The sequence below is a fragment of the Kazachstania africana genome, chromosome 6 (genome assembly GCF_000304475.1).
Source record: "Kazachstania africana CBS 2517 chromosome 6, complete genome".
NCBI lineage: Eukaryota > Fungi > Ascomycota > Saccharomycetes > Saccharomycetales > Saccharomycetaceae > Kazachstania > Kazachstania africana.
The window spans coordinates 745,022-762,827 of NC_018945.1; the positions used below are offsets into that span (position 1 = coordinate 745,022).

Below are 17,806 nucleotides of genomic sequence, written 5' to 3' on the forward strand. Positions count from 1 at the left end.
TGAAATCGATAAGCCAACATTAATAAAGCTTCAGGTCAATAAAGAATGTCGGACAAGGCACAAGAAGGAAATATTACAACAATACGTAGTCTTTTCTTCAATGAAAATGGGAAATTGTATGATTTTATTGATTTTCGTGCCCAATTTTCTCGATGATACTAACAATAATTGAGTATTTTAAAGGTGTATACCATGTGGTGCATTTGAAAGTTTCAAATATTTAAAAGCCAGAACAATGGAAAGATACGGAACATACAAAAGCCAACCTGCTATCTCGAATCAACAGAATACAATTACCGCTCCGGTGATGTTGCCACCACAAGATTTGATTCCTGGATCAAGAACGTATCAGAAGGAAGATCCACCGGATGTACAAAAATTAGGTGCTGATTCATGGACATTTTTGCATGCAATGGCTGCTAAATATCCCGACAAGCCTACTGATGTCCAAAAGCAAGACATGTCAGAATTCTTGAAGCTATTTTCTCATGTTTATCCATGTCATTGGTGCGCTACAGATTTCGAAAAATACATCAGAGAGTATTCCCCTAGGGTAGAATCCAAGGAAGAACTAAGCAGATGGATGTGTGAGGCTCATAATAAAGTTAACGTAAAACTTGGAAAGCCCAAATTTGATTGCAATTTCTGGAAACAAAGATGGCATGATGGCTGGGATGAAAATCAATAAAATACCTCTGTATATAAACGTACATCAAAGCAAACTTTAAATAAAGACAGTATTAATAGTCCTACAAAGAAATCTTCGTCAGTATCTTTTTTTTGCCCTAGAAGTTCGTTATTGGGATTATTATAAAGTTTTTCACAGATGTCGATGACATGAAAAAAAACTCATATATAAGCGAATAATTTTGGCGAAGATAATTAATTATACTTCTAAAATTCTTCTCTTCTGGTATAAAACATCCAGGAAAAAATGATGTCAGTTACAGCTTGAACACTAATCATGTATGGTAGTTACCATCTTTTGGTCTTCATTCTGTATGATGAATCATATGGCTTCTTCGAAGATTGATAAGCCTACGTCTCTTCGACTCGGTGGTTTATTGATTCAAAGCGAAGCCCAGAACAATTTTGATAAATATCAGCTAATGAATAATAAAAATTTGGGTTGATATCTCGTTGAGTTAACTTTCTTCATGGAAGAAAAAATAGAGTGTCAGTATTCTATTTGTTTATTGCTCAATGCTACATGTTATATTTTAGTATTTAATATTGCTTAGTAAAACCATTCAACTCATTTTTGAAAAAATCGTAATTAAATTCCTCAGATATTGTGAGAAACGCTATAAGGATTGGAACTATTGTCCTTTTTTCCAATAGTTCATTCCGTCCCTCTTGTGACAACTCAAAGTTCGTGAGTTTATTCCACTGTTTACAATTTGTATCTATGGTGGATTTGGCAATCTCTACTATACTAAGTAATTTCTGAATGTGTGGGCCGTATGAATATAGGCAAACAGTATCTTTGTGGAACGTAAAAGATTGTAATTTATCAACACTTGACTTAATGCTATCGTTTTTAGAAACCTTTAGAAATTTAACTGATCGAAGTAAATTCTCTTGATCGTTTTGAAATATATTTGGTATCACGACCTGTTCAATGAACGTCAAAGTTTCGGAAATTGATGAAAGATCAAGGCTCGTTTCAGCCCCGTTGTAAATTACTATTTTCTTTGACATCCAATCCAAATTCAAATCCAACGCTCAATGTTTGTGAGCACTTCCCTCTATTAATTCTTAGCTTTTGTAAATTATACAGTCCATCATCTCTTCTCAGTAATATAAAAATCTCACGGTTGATTTTTCAACTTTCTGCAATTTTCTGTTTGACTGTTTTTTGGCTCAAAACATCCTAACATCTTTTTTTCGAAGGTCAGAAATTCAAATTTTTCTAGAAAAAAAAAACAATTGCTGGAAAGTAAGAAATAGACGCAAATTTCGACGGGAGCTGGAAAATTACATACTGACTCTAGCAAAATCGGATTCTGAGACACTGGTAGGCATTGCAGTGCTACGATGCTAGTTGTCAGAAAGTACCGTGAAATTTGTTAAAATCAAGCTTTCAATTGTAAGTACACTTAGATTTCAAGTTACAAGATATCACAAGGAAATCCTTTAAACATCCTACAAATACAAACAAATTTGAAATGGGAGGCATCCGTGAAAAGAAAGTTGAATATTTCTCTAAATTAAGAGAATACTTAGAAGAATACAAGTCCGTCTTCGTCGTTGGTGTCGACAATGTTTCTTCCCAACAAATGCACGAAGTCAGAAAGGCTTTAAGAGGTAGAGGTGTTGTCTTAATGGGTAAGAACACCATGGTCAGAAGAGCCATCAGAGGTTTCATTGCTGACTTACCAGACTACGAAAAGTTATTACCTTTCATCAAGGGTAATGTTGGTTTCATCTTCACTAACGATTCCTTAAAGGACATCAAGGAAGAAATTGTTTCCAACACCGTTGCTGCTCCAGCTAGAGCTGGTGCTGTCGCTCCAGAAGATATCTGGGTCACTGCTGTCAACACTGGTATGGAACCAGGTAAGACCTCTTTCTTCCAAGCTTTAGGTGTCCCAACCAAGATTGCTAGAGGTACCATTGAAATTGTTTCCGATGTCAAGGTCGTTGAAGCCGGTAACAAGGTCGGTCCATCCGAAGCTGCCTTATTAAACTTGTTAAACATTTCTCCATTCACTTTTGGTTTAACTGTTGTCCAAGTTTACGACAACGGTCAAGTCTTCCCAGCTAACATCTTGGATATCACTGACGATGAATTAGTTTCTCACTTCGTCTCCGCTGTCTCCACTATTGCTTCTATCTCTTTAGCTATTGGTTACCCAACCTTACCATCTGTCGGTCACACTTTGATCAACAACTACAAGGACTTATTAGCTGTCGCTATTGGTTCCGGTTACCACTACGCTGAAATCGAAGAATTAGTTGACAGAATCGAAAACCCAGATAAGTACGCTTCTGCTGCTCCAGTTGCTGCTGCTGGTGCTTCTGAATCTGCTCCAGCTGAAGCTGCTGCCGAAGAAGAAGAAGAAGAATCCGATGCTGACATGGGTTTCGGTTTATTCGATTAAGGAAATAATATATAAATAATGTATAAAATTATATGTATTTTTTCTCTTTAACATTAAAACCAAATTAAAAATTAACATTATTCTAAGATTATATCATATGATTGTACAGAAGGTGAGACATGAGGCTTACCAGCATGATGAACAAACCAGTGAGTAGAATCATATCCAGATCAATTTCTAGCGTTCCACTATCATACGAATTGCTACGTGGAGGTAATAGTCAGCAGCCTATAGTCATATTACATGGCTTATTGGGCAATAAAGGGAATAATAGACGTATAGGTAAGAATTTAAATGAACAATTACAGAGGGATATATATTTGGTTGACTTAAGGAATCATGGCAACTCACCTCATTCAAAACCACATAATTACGATTCTATGAGTAACGACGTGATAAATTTTGTCGATAAGCTTGAGATGAAAAGTCCAACTGTTATTGGACATTCCATGGGGGCTAAAGTTGGGATGTCAATGGTGTTAAAGAAGGCAAGTGTTGCATCGGGCTTGATATGCATAGAAAACTCTCCTGTTTGCACCGCTCCAAATGGTAAATTTTCTGAATATGTCAGGACATTGCAGAAGATCTGTCAAGATAGTAGTATACGTAGTATGACAGATGCAGACAAAATGCTTTCAAGTGTAGAAAATGATAAATTCAAGCGTCAGTTTCTGTTAACAGTATTGAAAAGAGACAATGATAACAAGATAACCTCTAAAGTCCCATTAGACATTCTGAGAGACGCAATCATTAAAGGCTACATATCAGAATGGCCCTTCGATCCGAGACACGACAGATGGACGGGCCCTACACTGTTCATAAGGGGCACCGAATCTCCTTTTGTAGCGGACGAATATATTCCCACAATAGGTCAATATTTCCCCCGATTCGAAATCAGAGACGTTGAAGGTAACCATTTCATCAACGCTGTCAAACCAGATGAATGTAGCGACTATATACTAGACTTCATCACCCGCAACGACCTCTAAAAGGGTGACAAACCACAATTAATGTGAATATAAAATTGTAATTTGCCTGTTGCCGAAAAAGTCTTGGCATTTCGCCTACTTTGGGTTCTCTGATTTTTGTAGGCATTGTAGCATTGCTATTGCTCCCCATTTCATTTTTTTTACATCCTCCCTTTCCTAAAACGGAATAGTGATTGCGTCCTCGACAACAGAAACAACCGCAGAGATTCGATATATACATTTTTTCTCCTTGTCAATTCTCCCCACCACCCCCCCCTCCTCTTGCTGCTCTCTGGCCTGGTGAAATTCGCGCCTATCCGCAAATGGCAAAGATTTCACGCAGGCTGGCCCAAAAGCGCTGAAAAAGAAACGTTCTTGTTCCTGGGTTTGCCTTGGTCGTTTTCGCGAACGATGCCTGCCAGCTCTTTCGTGAGACTTCAAGGCGGATAAAACGGCCGAAGATACGCAAGGCCGCCATTCTCTCGCTCAAGACAAATGCGCGCAGAATAAAACAAAAATAGGCTTTGCTCTCGAAAAAATGAAAATTTTGGCCTAAGGAAAAGAAAAAAAAGAAATGCTCTGGCGACGCACAAAGGCGGGAACTTTTCGAAGCCTTTTATCCACAATATCATCAATCACTTGATGGCATTTCGTTCTGTCTTTCGTGGGCACATGCATCTCTTGATTTTGATTCGATTCTGATTTCTGTCATACGTTGATCGAGCTGGAGCTGGAGCCGCTATAAATAACATAAAGCAATCTTTTCCTAACATTTATTAACAACTTGATCCAGGGAACAAGAGGCCGTCACTTTATTTCTGGCATATATACTACTAGTGCAAGGAACAAACGATACTACATCAAACAACTGATAGAACTGGCGTTAAAGGAAATAGCATAACTGTTACTAAAGCCTTTTTTCTTCTGTACAAAATAATTTGAACTTTTTTTTTATCTATAAAGTATAGAGAAAGCACAAAAAAGAGACGATTATAAGCAAAAAGTTTAGTGTATCCCTCTATCTTTAATAGGTCTTTCTTTCTTTTTAGCTGTAAATTTGGTTAACTAGTTTTCTTTTAAAATCATGTCTTACAACGAATCAAATAATATCCATGAAGATTCGTTCGAGGACAACAACTCCCAACAGAGATACGACCAGTATGGTCAACCTATTTATGGTCACAATAATGAATCAGGGGAAGAAGCAGAAGGTTTCTACGACTCTGTAAATGAATATAGCCAGTCAAATGATCTTAATTCCCCTCCTCCAATGAATCCTGAGAGTAATAATGGAGATTATTCAGATTATAGCAGTTTCAACCATACTCCGTTAAATAATCAGGCTGCAGGTTTCGGTTACACCCCATCTCAAATGAGTTATGGTGATCACAGATCAAGTATTTCTACGCCGATGTATGATCAAAATGAAGTCTCCATGGCTTTTCCTCATGATCCATATCCTGCATGGACAGCTGATCCACAAGCTCCTGTATCTATTCAACAGATTGAAGATGTCTTTATAGAATTAACTGATAAATTTGGATTCCAAAGAGACTCCATGAGAAATACTTTCGATCATTTTATGACTCTCTTAGATTCTCGTTCTTCAAGAATGACTCCATACCAAGCTCTTTTAACCCTACATGCAGATTATATCGGTGGTGATACAGCAAACTATAAAAAATGGTATTTCGCTGCGCAACTAGATTTAGATGATGCTATTGGGTTCAGAAATGTTAAACTAAGTAAACTTTCAAGAAAATCAAGAAAGGCAAAGAAAAGTAATAGAAAAATTATTAACGCTACAGATGATAGAAATGTAGAACACACTTTAAATGCCATCGAAGGAGACAACTCTTTAGAAGCTGCCGATTTCAGGTGGAAAACTAAGATGAATAGAATCTCCCCAATTGAAAGAGTTCGTCATATTGCTTTATACTTACTTATTTGGGGCGAAGCCAATCAAGTTAGATTCACTCCGGAATGTCTCTGTTTCATCTATAAATGTGCTCTAGACTATTTAGAATCTCCATTATGTCAAAATCAGAGAGATCCATTACCTGAGGGAGATTATTTGGATAGAGTCATCACTCCATTGTATCGTTTTATAAGAAATCAAGTTTACGAAATTATAGACGGTCGTTACGTTAAACGTGAAAAGGATCACAATAAAGTCATTGGTTATGACGATGTCAACCAGTTATTTTGGTATCCACAAGGTTTAAGTAAAATTGTATTATCGAATGGTAATAAATTAATTGATTTACCAATGGAAGAACGTTATTTAAATTTCGCAAATGTCGATTGGGAAAACGTCTTTTTCAAGACATATAAGGAATCAAGAACATGGTTACATATGGTCACAAATTTCAATCGTATCTGGGTCATGCACATTTCTGTCTTTTGGATGTACACTGCTTACAATGCCAAGACTTTTTATACACACGATTATCAACAGTTAGTGAATAACCAACCTTTAGCATCTTATAAATGGGCAACTGCTGCATTAGGTGGTAGCGTCGCTTGTTTAATACAATTATGTGCTACTCTCTGTGAATGGTTATTCGTTCCAAGAAAATGGGCTGGTGCTCAACATTTAACTCGTCGTTTTGGGTTCCTTTGTATTATAACTGCTATTAATCTCGCTCCCATTATTTGGATCTTCTGTTACGATAAGGACACTGAAAAGAGTAATCTTGCCTATATTGTCAGTATTGTTTTCTTTTTCGTTGCAGTCGTGACAGTTGTATTCTTCTCAGTTATGCCATTAGGTGGTCTTTTCACTTCTTACCTGAATAAGTCATCAAGGCGTTATGTTTCTTCTCAGACTTTCACAGCATCTTTCGCTCCATTGACTGGTTGGGATAGAGTGTTTTCTTATTTAATTTGGATTATGGTTTTCGGTGCCAAATATGCTGAATCATACTATTTCTTAATTCTTTCATTGACTGATCCATTAAGAATCTTATCCACAACTGAAATGAGATGTACTGGTGAATATTGGTGGGGCTCTCACTTATGTAAGCATCAACCAAAAATTACTTTGGGTTTAATGGTCGCCACTGATTTTATTCTTTTCTTTTTAGATACCTATCTGTGGTACGTTATTGTCAACACTGTTTTCTCCGTTTGTAAAGCATTCCATTTAGGTATGTCTGTTTTGACACCTTGGAGAAATATCTTCACTAGATTACCAAAGAGGATTTACTCAAAGATTTTGGCTACCAATGACATGGAAGTGAAGTACAAACCAAAAGTCTTAATCTCTCAAATTTGGAATGCTATTGTCATATCTATGTACAGAGAACATTTGTTAGCAATTGATCACGTTCAACAACTGTTATACCATCAAGTTCCATCAGATGTTGAAGGAAAGAGAACTTTGAAGGCTCCAACCTTCTTCACTTCTCAAGATGATTCAAAATTAAATACTGATTTTTTCCCAAGAGATTCTGAAGCTGAACGTCGTATTTCTTTCTTTGCCCAATCTTTAGCTACTCCAATGCCATCAGCCATTTCCATTGATAACATGCCGACTTTTACCGTCTTAACTCCACATTACGCTGAAAGAATCTTACTTTCTTTGAGAGAAATTATTCGTGAAGATGACCAATTTTCTAGGGTCACTTTATTGGAGTATCTAAAACAATTACACCCAGTCGAATGGGACTGTTTCGTCAAAGATACAAAAATTTTGGCTGAAGAGACCGCAGCTTACGAAGGTGTAGAACAAGAATTGGAAAAAGATGATGCTAAATCAGAAATTGATGATTTACCATTCTATTGTATTGGTTTCAAATCCGCTGCCCCTGAGTATACTTTACGTACAAGAATCTGGGCCTCTCTAAGATCTCAAACTTTGTATCGTACTGTTTCTGGTTTCATGAATTATTCTAGAGCTATCAAATTATTATATCGTGTTGAAAATCCCGAAATTGTCCAAATGTTTGGTGGTAATGCTGAAGGTCTTGAAAGAGAATTGGAAAAAATGGCTAGAAGAAAATTCAAGTTTTTGGTTTCTATGCAAAGATTAGCTAAATTTAAGCCGCATGAACTTGAAAATGCTGAATTTTTACTAAGAGCCTATCCAGACCTACAAATTGCCTACTTAGATGAAGAACCACCATTACGCCCTGGCGATGAGCCGAGAATTTATTCTGCGTTAATTGATGGTCACTGTGAATTGTTACCTAACGGTCGTAGACGTCCTAAATTTAGAGTTCAGCTTTCTGGTAATCCAATCTTGGGTGACGGTAAATCTGATAACCAAAATCATGCTTTAATTTTCTACAGAGGTGAATACATTCAATTAATTGACGCTAATCAAGATAATTATCTGGAAGAATGCTTGAAAATTAGATCCGTTTTAGGTGAATTTGAAGAACTTGGTATGAATGCAACTAATCCATATTCTCCGGATGTTGAATTTGAGGATCAGAAAAACAACTATCCAGTGGCTATTGTTGGTGCAAGAGAATATATTTTTTCTGAAAATTCTGGTGTTCTTGGTGATGTCGCTGCTGGTAAGGAACAAACCTTCGGTACTCTTTTCGCTCGTACATTATCACAAATTGGTGGTAAATTACATTATGGTCATCCTGATTTTATAAATGCCACTTTTATGACAACAAGAGGTGGTGTGTCTAAAGCACAAAAGGGTTTACATTTGAATGAAGATATTTACGCTGGTATGAACGCTCTGTTACGTGGTGGTCGTATTAAGCACTGTGAGTACTACCAATGTGGTAAAGGTAGAGATTTAGGTTTTGGTACAATTTTGAATTTCACAACCAAGATTGGTGCTGGTATGGGTGAACAAATGTTGTCTCGTGAATATTACTATTTAGGTACTCAATTACCCATGGACCGTTTCTTATCGTTCTTTTATGCTCATCCTGGTTTCCATTTGAATAACGTTTTGATCCAATTTTCTTTACAAATTTTTATGCTAACCTTAGTTAATTTACATTCTCTAGCTAACCAATCTGTGTTATGTCTATATGACAGAAACATGCCAATTACTGATGTATTATACCCAATAGGTTGTTATAACTTCAAGCCCGTAGTTGATTGGGTCAGACGTTATACTTTATCTATTTTCATTGTCTTCTGGATTGCTTTCGTACCAATTGTTATGCAAGAGTTAATTGAACGTGGTGCCTGGAAAGCAACACTTAGATTTTGGCGTCATATCCTATCGTTATCTCCAATGTTTGAAGTTTTCACAGGCCAAATTTACTCTTCTGCATTATTTAGTGATTTAACTGTAGGTGGTGCTCGTTATATTTCAACAGGTCGTGGCTTTGCAACATCTCGTATCCCATTTTCCATTCTATATTCAAGATTTGCTGGATCTGCCATTTATATGGGCGCCAGATCTATGCTTATGTTGTTGTTTGGTACAGTTGCTCATTGGCAAGCTCCTTTACTATGGTTTTGGGCCTCTTTGGCATCATTGATATTTTCTCCATTCATCTTCAATCCACATCAATTCTCATGGGATGACTTTTTCCTTGACTATAGGGACTATATTAGATGGTTATCAAGAGGAAACAGTAAGTACCATAGGAACTCATGGATTGGCTATGTGAGAATGTCAAGAGCCCGTGTAACTGGTTTCAAGCGTAAATTGATCGGCGAAGATTCAGAAAAGGCAGCTGGTGATGCCAGTAGAGCAAGTAGAATGAATTTGATTGTTTCAGAAATCATTCCTTGTTTCATTTACTCTGCCGGCTGTTTCATTGCTTTTACTTTTATCAACGCACAAACTGGTGTTAAGACAACTGATGCTGACAGAGTTAACTCTGTTTTGAGAATCATCATTTGCACCTTGGGTCCAATCGCCGTAGACCTAGTAACATTATTAGCTTGCATGTCTATATCATGCTGTGCTACACCATGTTGCAACAATTCTGGTGCTGTTATGGCTGCTTTGGCACATGGTGTTGCCGTTATTGTCCACATTGCATCTTTCATTATTATGTGGGTACTAGAAGGTTTCAGTTTTGTTAAAATGTTAATCGGGGTTGTAACAATGATCCAATTACAAAGACTTGTCTTCCAGTGTGCAACAGTCTTCTTACTAACAAGAGAATATAAAAATGATAACTCAAACACTGCATTTTGGACTGGTAAATGGGGTACTACCGAATCTGGTTTCGCTCAAGCTACAAGAGAAATACTCGTTAAAGTCATCGAATTGTCAGAGTTTGCAGCCGATTTTGTCTTAGGCCATTTCATTTTATTTTGTCATGCCCCTTTACTTATAATTCCAGGCATGGATAGATTGCATTCAATCATGTTATTCTGGCTAAGACCATCACGTCAAATCCGTCCTCCAATCTTTTCAATAAAGCAAACACGTTTACGTAAGCGTATGGTTAGAAAGTACTTCTGCTTATATGCGCTAATTCTAATATGCTTTGCTGCATGCATTGTTGGACCTGCTGTGGGAGCTGCTTATGTACCAGATCAAATTGCAAGTACATTGACTGGTGCAGCTCATAACTTATTCCAACCAAGAAATCAAAACAATAATGACACTGGTACAAAATTGGTTACGTACTCGGGACATTACTATACAAGTACGCCATCAATGAGAACATGGTCTACGATTAAATAAACTTATTTTCATATTATTATATAGGATTCTTTTGTATTTTAGTTTTTATTTTAAAAAGATTTATAACATTCATATATTTGTTGGGTGTTGGTCATTTGCTCACTTTCCATAGTGCACATTATGTTATATATACACGACTATCTACTTTTATTTATCTCTTCTTGAACCCCAATTGATACCAAGGAAACCAGTGGGCTTAATAATTTGCTTTAATTTTGGCTTGACTAAGTAATAACGTTTTTCACCAGGGACATCAATATACAAAGATGTTATTTGTGGCTTAGAGAATTGTTTAATCAATTTATTTTCATTTTTTTCAATCGTTTCTAAATGAACGACACCAATTTTAGCCTTTGATTGTAAATGAAATTTAAGGAAGCAATGAAGGTGTCCTTCTTTATCCAATTTTCTCCTTGAAGTAATTGGTCTGTTACGGGTCCATCTGTCAGTAGTAAATAGATTTCCAAATGCCTTAAGTTTTTCCTTTTTCAGGATATTATCGTTACAATTGAGTAGTTTACGCACTGTTTGGTCCTTTTGAGTCATAGAAACTGCTCTATTAAATATTTGTGTATCACCTGTTGGTGAAAATAGCTCAAATATGATTAAATATAGTATTACAACTGATATCGCAAATGAAGAGATGATTAAACCTACAGAGAAGGTCAATTTTGAGTAATTTTTGAATTGTGACCATATCAATTGATGCTGCTTGCTTCTTGGCTTCTTGGGCTCTTCCTGGACATTTCTCTTGACAGAGTAATGCGCTTTTGTGCATGTATTACCTAGAAAACTTGATGTCGACAGTATGTTGCTTCTATTGAGAGACAATAGACATGCTGACCTTGATAGGGGAAATTGTTTTGAAGATCGTAACAATGCTCTACTTAGCATTTTTGGAGTGAATCGGTACTGGTTCGTATCTTTTAATGATGTATTTGAGAACTTGCTTGTTTCATAGCAGCGACAGTCATATACAGCATCCTTTCTATCTGCTAATAAAAATGTGATCTGATATTACAGTCATATCCTTGACTGCTTGAGAACCCATACATACTAAATGGCTGGGTGTAATGGTTCAGATTAATTTTTTTTTTTAAAATTTCAAAAAAAGTTTCAAAGTCTGGCTCTGCGTCGCGGAGATGGTGAATTTTTTGGTGGGGGCATCGGGCAGGTTGGGCTCAGTGGAGCACCCGTGGTTTGGGAGGAATTCTTGTTGTCCTCTTTCTAACGACTAGAGCAACGAACAGTCTGTTGGGAATAGGTTAGGCTGAACCCCATGCTAAGCTAGACGGAAAGGTGTTCCTTTGGACAGAGGGAGCCTTGATACTGGAATTGTCTCGCTGGGATAGACCGCTGTTTGGCAGGTTCGAGGTATCAGATTTGCAGTGAGAGAGTTGATGCTGCACAGTAAGTATTGGTGATGGGAAAATATTATTTATCAAGATAGTATTGAAAAACGCATTATTGTGCAGCTTTTTGGTAAGGTTATACAACACTGGATAAAGTACAATAACACATAATGGCTAAGCAATCTTTAGGTATGTTAAAGAAATGAGATATTGGAAGAACAATTAAAGCACGGCAAGAACTGTCGATAAGATATTGAAGAACAACTTTTACTAACAAGAATCAATACATGGTATTATTTTATTTTAATTAGACGTTTCCTCTGACAGAAGAAAGGCCAGAAAGGCTTATTTCAACGCTCCATCCTCTGAACGTCGTGTTTTATTATCTGCTCCATTATCTAAGGAATTAAGAGCTCAATACGGTATCAAGGCTTTACCAATCAGAAGAGATGATGAAGTTTTAGTTACCAGAGGTTCCAAGAAGGGTTCTGAAGGTAAGGTTTCTTCTGTTTACAGATTAAAGTTCGCTATCCAAGTTGACAAGTTATCTAAGGAAAAATCTAACGGTGCTGCTGTTCCAGTTAACATTCATCCATCCAAGGTCGTTATCACCAAGATTCACATGGACAAGGACAGAAAGGCTTTAATCCAAAGAAAGGGTGGTAAATTAGAATAAACATATTAAATATTTCTCAATTAATACTATAAATACGTTTATTTCTTTCAAATGCACTATATAATATAAAAATATATATGTAAAACATCAAAATTTTTACTGAATTTATTAAAATAAAAAAAGGCATCATCTGTAGTATGAAAAGCTATTAAGTATTAACATGAATGTATAGATGACTATATGACTATGTATCAATAATGGAAGAGTTATTTATGCTACAGAAGTTTTTGTCTCCTTACGCCTCGGCTGCCTCGTTTCCTTCTCTTGAGCAGCTTTGAGTAAATCGTACCTTGTAATTACCGTACTATTGCCGCTATTAGTACTGGTACTACTATTGTTGGTGCGCACTTTAAACAAGCCTGATACTTTAGAAATCATGAAAGGTCTGTTATCTAGGAATTCAGTAGGACAGAGTCTAAACATGTTAAAATGACACCTTTATGATCAATCGATGACACTATGTACATGTCTATTGTTTGAATAGTGAATACATCTTTACAAGATTTTATTCCATATATATATATGTATACATAAATACTCAAAATATGGTTTGCTGTGACGTTCATTACATATCAATAGTCCATGGAACAAAACACACCGTTTCCATGAATTACAGTTTACCTTACTAATTTGTGTTTATCCTCTTGCGATAGCCAATGCTGTCCTGGCCGGTAGAAGGATGATTCCTGGGTCCCGTGGAACCAGACCTGACATCCAGGATTTTCTGACAAATTTCCGTGTAGTTCCGAGAGGCTCCGCGGGAAATGGCCAGATGGAACAAAAAATCCGAAGAGCGTAATGAATAGTATGTGTGGTGAGCTTCCGTGGAAATGGAACGGGTTATAATTCTTTAAAATTCTATATACAGATGACTAGGAGGATGGTAATGATGATGGAGTCTATTGCGATTTAGGTTTGACAGTTCTAGAGCGATACGAACTGTGCTCTTCTTGTAGTGTGGCTGGACAAAGGTTGCATGTATCCTTAATGTAGAACCGTTGAAATATCCATGTGTTTAGTAAATAGTCTATTGTGCCCACGGACCTTACTAAATCCACGAAGATATAGTAAAGGGATCCATTCAGTAACCCGATGGAGTAACCTACGACAACTTGTTTCAAATTGTGATAGCATAGGTAGATTCTAGAAAAGCAAACCAATGCACCCAGGGTTGCAATCAATGTGGAATACAAAATATGGTCCACAGGAACAAACTTCCATTTGTATTTGATTCTGAGTAGGAAATACACTGTGAAGAACCCGACAAATTGCGAATGTGCACTTGGCATACCGTAACCAGGCCCCATATTGAAATTTATCGTCGAGTTATAATGCAACGACGTGATGCCATATGGTCTATTTTCCTTTATCAACTTCTTTAGAATCTTATTCAATACTTCATTAGATAATTGACCACATGCCACAATAACGGACTCAATTTCTCTCGTTATTATCAGCCATGATAGATAAAACATCAGAATTAAGATCGGTGATAACGATAGATAGACACTAAGTACACTGATTATATCGTGTGGATTATATAAGATAAAAGTGTCATCAAACGGTATCAGATCTTCGCCAATCGTCAAGTTCATTTTTGCAAAGTGTATTCTTCAATGTGCCAAAAAAGCACCTCCAAGAGGTATGTTAATATGAGCTTAGAACGCTACAATATTTTTTTTTTCTTTCATATTCTCGATTTATGTCGTTCGGGCATTATTACTTTCTACGTAGCGAGATATAGAAAACACGTATAAATCATATATATGGCGGGTCAATAATACTAGCAACTTATTTAGAAGCATACTTCTTGGATAGTTCGTTGACTAAGTCGATGTATTGTTGTTCGGCATCTTCAGGAGAAAGACCTTTCAATTTGTTCCAAGCGTCCCATTTTGATTTATCTTTCATTTGTAATAAACCAGTTGGTCTTTCAGTGTTACAATCACCAACTGTGGCTTGTTTGTATAAAGAGTACAATTTTAGCAATTCGTCATTGCTTGGCTTGTTTGGGAGATTTTGAACAGCTTTAGCCTTTTCTTCAAATTCTTGAGAAACCATTGTGTGTAAACGAGAGTGTGGAGATGAAGATCTCAATCGACAATGGCTTAGAACTACACAACATCACATTTATATACTTTTCCCCAGTGGCATCTATTCTCTTCCTGTTGAAACCGGTGATGCGGTGAGATTGAAAAACTTCGAAGCTGTTACCCGCATGGACAGATCCAATCCCGTTGAGCTGTGGCATGATTGATACTCGCACAGGTCCACCACCTAGTATTCCATGATGCTTCCCTTTTACATCATTGTGTAATGAGGTGGGTGAGCTTTCACTTGGAGACAAACCTGCAAGTGAGAAGGTCTGTGACATTCTTGCATCAGCTGTGGCAGGCAATTGTGACATTCCACAGTATCGTATTACACGAAAAATAACAGCCCTAAGTGAGCCTTTAATTTTTCAGTGTGGTGCACGGATAGGGCTAGACAAGACTCCAAAGTCGACGGAAACGGAAAGGAAATGAGAATTTCCATATTAGGAAAGTGGGGTACATTTTCAGTAACAGTTTTACCCCTAAAATTTCCTATAGAAGTAAGTATTGCCACTTCCAATGCCGAACTTCCCGGAATGAACACATTTATATATATAGTGTAGTATATTTAAGAGTGGAAAAACTTGATAGGATCGATTAATGTATCCAAGATCCAAGAAACATCCGAACATGTTATCACAGCAAGATAATGAATTGAAACCGTTCCCATCGTATCAAGATTCCACGGCAGGTGGCGTAATGAATGAAAGGATCTCTAGAACAAGAACAAATACAAATTCTTCTTCATTATCGAGATCAAGAGCTAATTCTTACCTAACAAGGTCAAGAACAAATTCAAATAAAAGTATGGCAGAGCCCTTTAAAGATCATCGAAGAAAACGTTCTTCTTCAATTATTTCACACGTAGAACAAGAATCTATGGAAGATATAAATGATCAAAATCTTTTACCAAATATGAATGCCACTTGGGTCGATCAAAGAGGCGCGTGGATTATCCACATAGTCATAATAATACTCTTGAAATTGTTTTTCAATCTTCTACCAGGTATCACGAATGAAAGTGCATGGTCTTTAACTAATACGATCTACGTCATCGGTTCTTACATAATGTTTCATCTAATTAAAGGTACCCCATTCGATTTCAATGGTGGTGCCTATGATAATTTAACTATGTGGGAACAGATAGATGATGAGACTTTGTACACTCCGACGAGAAAGTTTTTAATTATATTACCGATTATTTTACTACTAATATCAAATCATTACGCAAAATTTAGTTATAATTTATTCACTATGAATTCACTAATTATTCTATTTCTAGGTGTCGTTCCAAAATTACCTTCCACCCATAGACTAAGAATTCAGATTCCTGGCCTAATAGGTCCAGCTCAAATCACTTAATTCTATATAGAAAAAAACCTCTCAAAAAAATATAAAAATTGTAAATATCAAAAATTTAATGTCAAAAAAAGAAAAATATATATAGATAGAAAATTGAAGCTTGTCTAACTAATATATTCTTTTGGCTTGTAAGGTTCTTCCAAGTATTTTAGTTCTTCATCAGTAAATTTGACTTTTAATGCCTTTATGGCATCATCCACTCTACTAGTCTTACTCATGCCGACAATTGGGACACAACCTTTGCTAATGACCCAAGCAGTGGAAATAACTGCCATCGAACATTTCTTCTTCTTAGCGAGCTCTTCTACCCTGTTAATAATTTCAATGTCACTCTTTTCTAGTTTCTTAGTTAAAGTACACTTAACAAATGGATCATTCTCTGATCTTTCTGTGGTCGATCCAATCGGTCTAGTCAATAAACCTTGATGATTTGGAGACCATGGAGTTAAAGCAATGTTGTGTCTCTTACAGAATGGAATCAGTTCTCTTTCATCTTCTCTATAAATGAGATTGTATAGAGATTGAGAATTGACGAACTGAAACCACTCGTATTTTTCAGCTACAAATTGCATTTCAGCAAACTCTGTCGCCAACATAGACGACGCACCAATGTATCGAACATGGCCCTTTTCAACAACATCATTCAATGCTTTCATGCGTTCTTTGATTGGTGTGTCTTGATCAAATCTATGAATTTGTAAGACGTCAATGTATGTACCCAACCTTTCCACAGATCTTTTGACACCGTCAACTATATGTTTACGTGATAATCCACGTTGATTGACTACATCCAATTGATCAACTCCAATGGGCTCTTCACCAAGATGTAGATCAAGTGTTTCATCAACAGGGAAAAAGATCTTGGTTAAAATAACAACAGTTTCTCTCTTGATCTTGTATTTTTTCAAAAATTCACCTAAAAGAATCTCACTGTAACCGTTGGAATAATAATCGGCAGTGTCAAATGTACGCAATCCCTTATCATAACAGTATTTTAAGGTATTGAAAACCTTCTCTTTGTCCTCTTCTACCCATTCAGACCATTTTTTCTTACCATATGACATACATCCAACAATAATTGGTGATACTTTTAAACCGGTGTTCCCAAATCTGACTTGCTCTACAAAGTCAAGTCAATGAATAATATAGATAAGACTGTTAACCTCAGAACTTAATAGAATTACAATTGGAAAAACATTAACGTTACTACTGTGAAACAGGGTGTCTAGAAGCAGAACTTTAGGGCAAAGGATCACAATGTAAAAAACAAATCATTTGGGGCTACCTGTGCATTGTCGCTGTAGTATTCGATGCAGTTTTTAAAAAAACACCATTTTATGAAGTTAAGCTGTGAGCAAGCAATATAGTGGTGAATAATTAACTTGTAAGAAAGCTGAAGTGGCTGTTTTATTCTACCAAATATATTAGAGTCTAGTCTCCACAGAAAAACCGGAGAACTCATCCTTGTTAGCTCAGTTGGTAGAGCGTTCGGCTTTTAAGTAAATTTACGCTTAAGCAAGGATAACCGCAATGTCAGGGGTTCGAGCCCCCTATGAGGAGTTCTTTTTTTTTTGAAACTACACTAACATAATCAATAAGAAATCATAACAAATTGATACAGCAGACTAA

General features: G+C 36.5%; 11 protein-coding genes and 1 non-coding gene across 12 annotated transcripts; 7 read left to right on the forward strand and 5 right to left on the reverse strand.

Moving 5' to 3' along the window:
• Nucleotides 1-45: 45 nt before the first annotated feature.
• Nucleotides 46-688, forward strand: ERV1 (flavin-linked sulfhydryl oxidase; the record flags this gene model as incomplete). Its single annotated transcript, XM_003958061.1, has 2 exons — nt 46-116; nt 184-688. The coding sequence occupies 2 exons, from the start codon at nt 46-48 to the stop codon at nt 686-688; spliced, it is 576 nt and encodes a 191-aa protein (XP_003958110.1).
• Nucleotides 689-1,227: 539 nt separating this feature from the next.
• On the reverse strand, nt 1,228-1,701 carry POP6 (ribonuclease P/MRP protein subunit POP6; the record flags this gene model as incomplete). Its single annotated transcript, XM_003958062.1, has 1 exon — nt 1,228-1,701. One exon carries the CDS (start codon nt 1,699-1,701, stop codon nt 1,228-1,230), a length of 474 nt encoding a protein of 157 aa, XP_003958111.1.
• A 467-nt stretch (nt 1,702-2,168) lies between these two features.
• RPP0 (60S ribosomal protein uL10) lies at nt 2,169-3,104 on the forward strand (the record flags this gene model as incomplete). Its single annotated transcript, XM_003958063.1, has 1 exon — nt 2,169-3,104. One exon carries the CDS (start codon nt 2,169-2,171, stop codon nt 3,102-3,104), a length of 936 nt encoding a protein of 311 aa, XP_003958112.1.
• A 119-nt stretch (nt 3,105-3,223) lies between these two features.
• IMO32 (Imo32p) lies at nt 3,224-4,093 on the forward strand (the record flags this gene model as incomplete). The annotated part of the gene is made up of 1 exon (XM_003958064.1): nt 3,224-4,093. The coding sequence occupies one exon, from the start codon at nt 3,224-3,226 to the stop codon at nt 4,091-4,093; it is 870 nt and encodes a 289-aa protein (XP_003958113.1).
• Nucleotides 4,094-5,156: 1,063 nt separating this feature from the next.
• On the forward strand, nt 5,157-10,694 carry KAFR0F03830 (1,3-beta-glucan synthase; the record flags this gene model as incomplete). The annotated part of the gene is made up of 1 exon (XM_003958065.1): nt 5,157-10,694. One exon carries the CDS (start codon nt 5,157-5,159, stop codon nt 10,692-10,694), a length of 5,538 nt encoding a protein of 1,845 aa, XP_003958114.1.
• Nucleotides 10,695-10,841: 147 nt separating this feature from the next.
• TIM21 (Tim21p) lies at nt 10,842-11,588 on the reverse strand (the record flags this gene model as incomplete). The annotated part of the gene is made up of 1 exon (XM_003958066.1): nt 10,842-11,588. The coding sequence occupies one exon, from the start codon at nt 11,586-11,588 to the stop codon at nt 10,842-10,844; it is 747 nt and encodes a 248-aa protein (XP_003958115.1).
• A 628-nt stretch (nt 11,589-12,216) lies between these two features.
• RPL26B (60S ribosomal protein uL24) lies at nt 12,217-12,722 on the forward strand (the record flags this gene model as incomplete). Its single annotated transcript, XM_003958067.1, has 2 exons — nt 12,217-12,235; nt 12,358-12,722. The coding sequence occupies 2 exons, from the start codon at nt 12,217-12,219 to the stop codon at nt 12,720-12,722; spliced, it is 384 nt and encodes a 127-aa protein (XP_003958116.1).
• Nucleotides 12,723-13,621: 899 nt separating this feature from the next.
• CAX4 (dolichyldiphosphatase) lies at nt 13,622-14,317 on the reverse strand (the record flags this gene model as incomplete). Its single annotated transcript, XM_003958068.1, has 1 exon — nt 13,622-14,317. The coding sequence occupies one exon, from the start codon at nt 14,315-14,317 to the stop codon at nt 13,622-13,624; it is 696 nt and encodes a 231-aa protein (XP_003958117.1).
• Nucleotides 14,318-14,513: 196 nt separating this feature from the next.
• ACB1 (long-chain fatty acid transporter ACB1) lies at nt 14,514-14,783 on the reverse strand (the record flags this gene model as incomplete). Its single annotated transcript, XM_003958069.1, has 1 exon — nt 14,514-14,783. The coding sequence occupies one exon, from the start codon at nt 14,781-14,783 to the stop codon at nt 14,514-14,516; it is 270 nt and encodes an 89-aa protein (XP_003958118.1).
• Nucleotides 14,784-15,514: 731 nt separating this feature from the next.
• Nucleotides 15,515-16,177, forward strand: ORM1 (sphingolipid homeostasis protein ORM1; the record flags this gene model as incomplete). Its single annotated transcript, XM_003958070.1, has 1 exon — nt 15,515-16,177. One exon carries the CDS (start codon nt 15,515-15,517, stop codon nt 16,175-16,177), a length of 663 nt encoding a protein of 220 aa, XP_003958119.1.
• A 104-nt stretch (nt 16,178-16,281) lies between these two features.
• KAFR0F03890 (aldo/keto reductase) lies at nt 16,282-17,241 on the reverse strand (the record flags this gene model as incomplete). The annotated part of the gene is made up of 1 exon (XM_003958071.1): nt 16,282-17,241. The coding sequence occupies one exon, from the start codon at nt 17,239-17,241 to the stop codon at nt 16,282-16,284; it is 960 nt and encodes a 319-aa protein (XP_003958120.1).
• Nucleotides 17,242-17,638: 397 nt separating this feature from the next.
• On the forward strand, nt 17,639-17,737 carry KAFR0Ftrna18K. Its single transcript has 2 exons — nt 17,639-17,676; nt 17,701-17,737. It is a non-coding gene; the product is annotated as a tRNA-Lys (tRNA).
• Nucleotides 17,738-17,806: the final 69 nt, after the last annotated feature.